This window comes from Octopus sinensis, linkage group LG27 (genome assembly GCF_006345805.1).
Source record: "Octopus sinensis linkage group LG27, ASM634580v1, whole genome shotgun sequence".
NCBI lineage: Eukaryota > Metazoa > Mollusca > Cephalopoda > Octopoda > Octopodidae > Octopus > Octopus sinensis.
The window spans coordinates 16743115-16752554 of NC_043023.1; the positions used below are offsets into that span (position 1 = coordinate 16743115).

At 39.7% G+C, this 9440-nt stretch overlaps 2 protein-coding genes across 2 annotated transcripts in view; one reads left to right on the plus strand and one right to left on the minus strand.

Moving 5' to 3' along the window:
* Positions 1-1837: 1837 nt before the first annotated feature.
* LOC115225380 (zinc finger protein 239-like) lies at positions 1838-3847 on the minus strand. Its single transcript, XM_036513921.1, has 2 exons — positions 2748-3847; positions 1838-2051 (listed from the first exon to the last, which is right to left on the minus strand). The coding sequence occupies exons 1-2, from the start codon at positions 3451-3453 to the stop codon at positions 1993-1995; spliced, it is 765 nt and encodes a 254-aa protein (XP_036369814.1). The 5' UTR covers positions 3454-3847; the 3' UTR covers positions 1838-1992.
* A 5246-nt stretch (positions 3848-9093) lies between these two features.
* The window catches only part of LOC115225264 (endothelial zinc finger protein induced by tumor necrosis factor alpha-like), a 20133-nt gene continuing 19786 nt past the window's right edge, over positions 9094-9440 (plus strand). The window contains exon 1 of the mRNA XM_036513920.1: positions 9094-9125. The gene's annotated coding sequence lies outside the window, so the exon portion shown is untranslated. The remainder of the gene's footprint in view (positions 9126-9440) is intronic.

Consider the following 9440-nt stretch of genomic DNA (forward strand, 5'->3'; position numbering starts at 1 on the left):
ATAAATTGTGACTAAGGTTTGGTGGTATATTTTAATGCAAAACTTATGAAAACAAGACATTTGTACTACAGGGTCAGAGGTGGTTTCAGCCAGGTTGGTATCAAAAGGGTTAAGAATTGTTTCTCTATTATATATTTTTAACCCTTTTGTTACCATATTTCTGTTGAGATGCTGTGTTTCTTTCAATTAATTTTAAATATAACAAAGAATTTAGTAAAATAACTTAGTCATCATTCAGCTAGTGTTAGGAACATAAATTGTGACTAAGGTTTGGTGGAAGATTTTAATTCAAAACTTATGGAAAGAAGACATGTATATTAAAGAGCCAGAGCCGGTTTCAGCCGCGTTGGGCATGAAAGGTATAACCCTTTAGCAGTGAAGTTACTTTATCAAACATAATGTTTATTTATTCACATTGTCTTAAAGTTGTACCTTCAAGATTTCGATGATATGTTTGTGTATTCTTAGAATGAAATTGTATGATAGGTGGGAGAAGCCAGATGTGGCAAGTTTGAACATAAGACAGTTAGAATATTTTGGCCAGACATGGCTAGTTATAAATGCAAAATGCAAAAGGTTTAATACAGTTTACTATCCAGTATGAATAACAACATGTTTAGCAAAGTCTGGTTTTTGAGTGAATGAATTACCACAGATAGGTGCAGGAGTGGCTGTGTGGTAAGTAGCTTGCTACCCAACCACATGGTTCTGGGTTCAGTCCCACTGCGTGGCATCTTGGGCAAGTGTCTTCTGCTATAGCCTTGGGCCGACCAAAGCCTTGTGAGTGGATTTGGTAGACGGAAACTGAAAGAAGCTTGTTGTATATATGTATATATATATATATATGTATGTGTGTATATATGTTTGTGTGTCTGTGTTTGTCCCCCTAGCATTGCTTGACAACCGATGCTGGTTTGTTTACGTCGCCGTTACTTAGTGGTTCGGCAAAAGAGACCGATAGAATACGTACTGGGCTTACAAAGAATAAGTCCCGGGGTCAATTTGCTCGACTAAAGGCAGTGCTCCAGCATGGCCGCAGTCAAATGACTGAAACAAATAAAAGAGTATATCGCAGTGAAATATAAAACCATCCGGACTTCTGAGTATCTCATTTCTTCAAATATACATACATACACACACACAGACAGATATATATATATATATATATATATATATATATTTTTTTTTATATTAATTTATATATAGAGGGCATTATTACACATAAATGCCTCACGCTAAGAGGGACATCAGTCATTTCTACCAAAGATTTTACTAATCATACCCAATGCAGTTTTTCAAAGCAAGACATTTAAAAAATGAATTTAGTCTTGTATCACCTGTGATTTCGCACTGAACCGCAGAAGAATTTGCGACCATGCTCATCAGTAAGACTGATTCTGAACATATCATAAATAAACGACCAGTACCGTCAAAGTCGAACAACTAACTGCTCTATATATATATATATATATATATATATACTTTATTTCAAAGCAGCAGAAATTCAACAAAACCTGTTACTCTGAGTTTCCCGTTCCCGTTCGTCGGACAGTTTTGTTAAAATTTTAACAAAAGCTGTCCGATGAACGGGAAACTCAGAGTAACAGGTTTTGTTGAATTTCTGCTGCTTTTAAATAAAGCATATTACTCTACCCCTGGTATTTGAGTACTCTTTTTTCCACCTTGTTTCACATTTATGTGTTTACTCCGGTATATATATATATATATATATATATATATATATATATATATATCGACGACAGGCTTCTTTCAATTTCCATCTACTAAATCCACTCACAAGGCTATACTAGAAGACACTTGCCCCAGGTGTGACACAGTGAGACTGAACCCAGAATCATGTGGTTGGGAAGCATTGTATGACATTGTATGATAGGTGGGAGAGGCCAGATGTGGCCAGTTCGAACATAAGACAGTTAGAATATTTTGGCCAGATATGGCTAGTTATAAATGCAAAAGGTTTAATACAGTTTACTATCCAGTATGATTGACAACATGTTTAGCAAAGTCTGGTTTTTGAGCGAATGATTTACCACAGATATCGCAGTGATATATAAAGCCATCCGGACTTCTGAGGACCTCATTTCTTCTAATATACATACATACACACATATATATATATATATCAAAAATAAGCAACAAGAATGACTCCGGTGATTTGGTACAATTATTTCACACTACAACATTTTATTAAAAGTTGTAAGTATTACAGCAGATTTAAGATGTAATACTTACAACTTTAATAAAATGTTGTACCAAATCACCGGAATCATTCTTGTTGCTTATTTTTTATTATAATCACCCATCAAATTTTTATGGATAACACCATACAAAATTCTGGTGCATCTAAATTAAGTACCATATTCATTTGAATCTAAATTGTTGCTGAACTTATATATATATATATAATATATATATATATATATCGACGACAGGCTTCTTTCAATTTCCATCTACTAAATCCACTCACAAGGCTATACTAGAAGACACTTGCCCCAGGTGTGACACAGTGAGACTGAACCCAGAATCTTGTGGTTGGGAAGCATTGTATGACATTGTATGATAGGTGGGAGAGGCCAGATGTGGCCAGTTCGAACATAAGACAGATAGAATATTTTGGCCAGATATGGCTAGTTATAAATGCAAAATCCCAAAGGTTTAATACAGCTACTATCCAGTATGAATGACAACGTGTTTAGCAAAGTCTGGTTTCTGAGCGAATGATTTACCACAGATATCGCAGTGAAATGGTTTCTCTGCATGAACTCGTTTGTGAGCAGTCAAGGCATGTCCGAGAGAGAAGGCTTTACTACAAATGTCGCACGTATACGGTTTCTCCCCTGTATGGATACGTTTATGTCGAATTAAGTCCCCGTTTTCAGAGAATGATTTATCACAGATGTCGCAGTTATGTGGCTTGTATCCGGTATGAATTCGTTTATGCCGAGACAAATGGCCGGTTTCGGAGAACGATTTATCACAGATGTCACAGTGATACGGTTTCTCTCCGGTATGAGTACGTTTGTGAATGGTCAAGGTGTGATTCTCAGAGAAAGATCTAAAACAAATGTCACAGAGGTAGGGTTTCTCGCCTGTATGAGTACGGATGTGTCGTGTCAAAGAGCTCTTTCTAGAGAATGATTTATCGCAGATGCTACACATGAATACCTTTCCCTCTTTCCGGGAACATTTATGTTTAGACAAATGGACATTTTGCGAAAAGGATTTACCGCAGACGTCACAATGAAAAGGTTTTTCGCCTGTATGGATACGCTGGTGAGTGGTCAAGCTGCTTTTTTGCGAGAATGGTTTACCACAGATATCACAGTGATATGATGTTTTTCCTTTCTCATTCTTTAAGCCACCAGAATAATTACTCTTTTTAGTCACTGTTTCACTTGTAACCTTTTTCTCATTCAATTCGTTTTCCATCATTTTATTTTGGTTCTCCCTCAACACAAAACACCCAAGATTCCTTCTCTTTGAGCTTGTATTATATTCGCAACAAATACAATCACAGCTGTGTTTCCTTGAACTGAAATCTTTCGCGATTATCTCAAGCCGCTTCAGCCTTCTTAATCCAAGTTCAATCAAAATACAAAATCAGTTTGTAAACTTTTTAAGCAGTGAAGAAGACAAATGTTGATATTTTTCTCAGTTCTAAAGAAATATTTCCAGCAATTCTACCATAGAGTTATAGATTCAATTCGTTTTCCATCATTTTATTTTGGTTCTCCCTCAACACAAAACACCCAAGATTTCTTCTCTTTCAGCTTGTAGTATATTCCCAACAAATACAATTACAGCTGTGTTTCCTTCAACTGAAATCTTCAGCCTTCTTAATCCAAGTTCAATCAAAATACAAAATCAGTTTGTAAACTTTTTAAGCAGCGAAGAAGACAAATGTTGATATTTATCTCAGTTCTAAAGAAATATTTCTCAGCAATTCTACCATAGAGATATTGATGTAAACAGGCTTTGAGAATATTATCAATGTTGATGATGTCTCGTGTGAAAAAATTCTTCGCTGTTTCTGGTATTCTGGAATAATAGAGAAACAAGAATGTAAGACAGAATTATGGATGTAATCACTGTACAGGGTTTAAACAACCAAAAACAAAAGCAAAATTGTAATTTTAATTTTTAACCACCCCCACTACCACCAACAACAAAACACCATCATTCTCTCACACTAAGCAAGGCCAGGTGTACATGTGTGTGTGTGTGTGTGTGTAAGAAAATGCATGCTCTTTTACTCTTACTTGTTTCGGTCATTTGACTGCGGCCATGCTGGAGCACCGCCTCTAGTCGAGCAAATCGACCCCAGGACTTATTCTTTGTAAGCTTAGTACTTTATTCTATCGAGCTCTTTTGCTGAACCGCTAAGTTACAGGGACGTAAACACACCAGCATCGGTTGTCAAGCGATGTTGGGGGTGGGAGGGGGACAAAAACAGACACACAAACACACACATATATCTAGGACCCCTTCGTCATGACTGACCATGGGATTGCACCTAGAAAGTTACCCTCCCAGGCACAAGTCCGGGCAAGGTTGTTTATGGAAGACCAGCAGTCGCCCATGCATACCGGCCTCCCCTCTCCTCGCCACTGATGTTATCCAAGGGAAAGGCAAAGGGGCCGATACAGCTTGGTACCTGTGACGTCGCAACTCATTTCTACAGCTGAGTGAACTGGAGAACGTAAAATAAAGTGTCTTGCTCGAGAACACAACACACAGCCTGGTCCAGGATTCGAGCTCACAACCTCACGATCGCAAGCTTGATGCTCTAACCACTGAGCCATGCACCTTCATAAATATATATATATACACACATATATACGACGAGCTTCTTTTCAGTTTCCGTCTACCACTCCTGCACCTATATTTACAACCAGAAAATTATGCTATTAAAATAAATCTCTTTTATATACCTTCATAAAATCCCATCCTACACACATACACACAATCAGCGTGAGTGATATATTTTTATGGAGTGTGAAAGCAACAACAAAAAAATTTATTTAACCCTTTCGTTACCAACCCGGCCAAAACCGCTCTGGCTCTGTAGTAAATGTCTTGTTTTCACAGGTTTTGAATTAAAATATACCACTAAACCTTAGTCACAATTTACGTTCCTAACACTAGCTGAATGATAACTAAGTTATTTTACTAAATTCTTGTTATATTTAAAATTAATTGAAAGAAACAGAGGCATCTCAACAGAATACAGTAACAAAAGGGTTAAATCTTATCCCCCCCCCCCCACAATGCATTAAGGTAGTCTGAGTGAGTGTGTGTGTGTATGTAAGAAAAAACATATTTACAACCAGAAAATTATGCTATTAAAATAAATCTCTTTTATATACCTTTCATAAAATCCCATCCTACACACATACACACAATCAGCGTGAGTGATATATTTTTTATGGAGTGTGAAAGCAACAACAAAAAAATTTATTTAAATCTTTAGCCCCCCCCCCCCCCACAATGCATTAAGGTAGTCTGAGTGAGTGTGTGTGTGTATGTAAGAAAAAACATATTTACAACCAGAAAAGTTTACTCTTTACTCTTTTACTTGTTTCAGTCATTTGACTGCGGCCATGCTGGAGCACCGCCTTTAGTCGAGCAAATCGACCCTGGGACTTATTCTTTGTAAGCCTAGTATTTATTCTATCGGTATCTTTTGCCGAACCGCTAAGTTTACTCTTTTACTTGTTTCAGTCATTTTGACTGTGGCATTTTGACTGTGGCTGCACCAGGCCAGTCAGATCTGGCAGTGTTTCTACAGGTGGATGCCCTTCCTAACGCCAACCACTCCGAGAGTGTAGTGGGTGATTTTATGTGCCACCGACACAGGTGCCAGACGAGGCTGGCAGACGCCCACGCTCGGATGGTGTTTTTTATGTGCCACCGACACAGGTGCCAGACGAGGCTGGCAGACGGCCACGCTTGGATGGTGTTTTTTATGTGCCACCGACACAGGTGCCAGACGAGGCTGGCAGACGGCCACGCTCGGATGGTGTTTTCTTATGTGTCACCGACACAGGTGCCACATATACATATACACGACGGGCTTCTTTTAGTTTCCATATACCAAATCCACTCACAAGGCTTTGGTCGGCCTGAGGCTATAGTAGAAGACACTTGCTGAAGTGGGACTGAACCCAGAACCATGTGGTTGGTAAGCAAACTACTGACAACAGAGCCACTCCTGCGCCTATATTTACAACCAGAAAAGTATACTATTAAAATAAATCACCTTTTGTACACCACATGCCAAACATGCTCAATGAATGTAGACACCTGCTCGTTAAGCTTCATGCAGTTTTCTTTGACTGTTCTAATCTCTTTCTTCTATGATTCTGCCTTTAATTTATAACATGTGTGTGTGGGTTTGTAAGTGTATGTGGATGTGTGAGTGTGTGTTCATGGCCAGGGGTGCACACCCTGCCCCATTAATCTAAATCTAATCTTTCTCTCAAAGGTTGTATTCGCTATATTTTATCGCTTTAACCCCCTTGTTACTGTATTTCTGTCGAGATGCTCTGTGTTTCTTTCAATTAATTTTAAATATAACAAAGAATTTAGTAAAATAACTTAGTTATCGTTAAGCTAGTGTTAGGAACATAAATTGTGACTAAGGTTTGGTGGAAGATTTTAATTCAAATCTTATGAAAACCAGACATCTGTACTACAGGGTCAGAGGTGCTTTCAGCCGGGTTGGTATCCAAAAGGTTAAGAATTGTTTCTCTATTATATATTTTTAAGCCTTTTGTTACCATATTTCTGTCGAGATGCTCTGTGTTTCTTTCAATTATTTTCAATATAACAAACAATTTAGTAAAATAACTTGGTTATCATTAAGCTAGTGTTAGGAATATAAATTGTGACTAAGGTTTGGTGGAAGATTTTAATTCAAAACTTATGAAAACAAGACATTTGTACTACAGAACCAGAGGTGCTTTCAGCTAGGTTGGTATCCAAAAGGTAAAGAATTGTTTCTCTATCATATATTTTTAAGCAATCGGGTATTCAGTCCGATTATTTCTATGTCCCCGCGCATGATACAGCCTTAAGACATTTATTGGATGTCTGTTGACTCTCAAAAGTTCCTTTGCCCTTTGACGGGTTTTATTTTTCATCCCGCATGGTGACCAATAAACACCCTCCTCACCAAGCAAGCTTGGTGGGGTTGCCGGTTTAGTCGCCGACGACCTGACCATGCAACAGGTTGTACTGGGTTACATATTACCAGTAGCACTCAAAAGTGACCTGACATATATATACATATATATACATATAGGAGTGGCTGTGTGGTAAGTAGCTTGTTTACCAACCACATGGTTCCGGGTTCAGTCCCACTGCGTGGCACCTTGGGCAAGTGTCTTCTAATACAGCCTCGGGCCGACCAAAGCCTTGTGAGTGGAGTTGGTAGACGGAAACTGAAAGAAACGCGTTGTTATATATATGTATACATATATAATGTATATATATGTGTGTGTGTGGTGTTGGGTGTGTGTGTGTGGTGTGTGTGTGGTGTGTGTGTATGTTTGTGTTTGTCTCCACCAACATCGCTTGACAACTGATGCTGGTTGTTTACGTCCCCGTAACTTAGTGGTTCGGCAAAAGAGACTCATAGAATAAGTACTAGGCTTACAAAGAATAAGTCCTGGGGTCGATTTGATCGACTAAAAAGGCGGTGCTCCAGCATGGCCGCAGTCAAATGACTGAAACAAGTAAAAGCGTAAAGAGTACCTGATACGTTAAAATACATACACATATATAGACACATATACATACACACATACACAAGGCACGTGACTTAGTGGTTAGGGCATTCGGCCCATGATCGTAAGGTCGTGAGTTCGATTCCCGGCGACGCGTTGTGTCTTGAGCAAGACACTTTATTTCACGTTGCTCCAGTCCTCTCAGCTGGCCAAAAATGAGTTGTACCTGTATTTCAAAGAGCCAGCCTTATTCTTCATTGCCCACAAGGGGCTACACACAGAGGGGACAAACAAGAACAGACAAAGGGATTAAGTCGATTATATCGAGCCCAGTGTGTAACTGGTACTTATTTAGGCGGCGAAATGCTTAGCGGTATTCATCTGCGTTACGTTCCGAGTTCAATTCTGCCGAGGTCGACTTTGCCTTTCATCCTTTCGGGGTCGATAAATAAGTACCAGTTACGCACTGGGGTCGATGTAATCGACTTAATTGTTGTATGTCCTTGTTGTCCACTCTGTTTTTAGCCCCTTGTGGGTAGTAAGGAAATAGGTACTTATTTAATCGACCCTGAAAGGATGAAAGGCAAAGTCGACCTCCGCGGAATTTGAACTCGGAACGTAACGGCAGACGAAATATGGCTACACATTTCGCTCGGCGTGCTAATGTTTCTGCCAGCTCGCCGCCATGTCACACACTGTGTCATGCTGAATCTCCCTGAGAACTGCATTAAGGGTACACGTGTCTATGGAGTACTCAGTCACTTGCATGTTAATTTCACGAGCAAGCTGTTCCCTTGATCGTATCAGCTGGGACCCTCGTCATCGCAACCGACGGAGTGCTTCTACATACATACATACATATATATACACATACAATGGCCCAGTGGTTAGGGCAGCGGACTCGCGGTCGTATGATCGCGGTTTCGATTCCCAGACAGTGCGTTGAGTGTTTATTGAGCGAAAACACCTAAAAATCTCCATGAGGCTCCGGCAGGGGGTGGTGGCGATCCCTGCTGTACTCTTTCGCCACAACTTTCTCTCACTCTTTCTTCTGTTGGTCTGCTCGCTAGCCAGAGGGGTGGCGTCATTTGAAGGCTAAAACAATGCGAAGTGCATTGTGACCAGCGATGTGTAACGACATCTGATAGCCTGGTCGGTCACGGTGATATAGACATACATATAGATATTTACATAGGAGTGGCGACTAGGCGTAGGAGTGGCTGTGTGGTAAGTAGCTTGTTTACCAACCACATGGATCCGGGTCCAGTCCCACTGCGTGGCATCTTGGGCAAGTGTCTTCTACTATAGCCTCGGGCCGACCAAAACCTTCTGAGTGGATTTGGTAGACAGAAACTGAAAGAAGCCAATCGTATATAGGTATGTATATATATATATATATATGTGTGTGTGTGTGTGTGTATACGTTTGTGTGTCTGTGTTTGTCCCCCCTAGCATTGCTTGACAACCGTTGCTGGTGTGTTTACAGCCCCCGTAACTTAGCGGTTCGACAAAAGAGCCCGATAGAATAAGTACCAGGTTCACAAAGAATAAGTCCTGGGGTCGATTTGCTCGACTAATAAGGCGGTGCTCCAGCATGGCCACAGTCAAATGACTGAAACAAGTAAAAGAGTAAAGAGTATATATATATATATATACACACACACACATATATACATAAAAAAGCATTGAGAA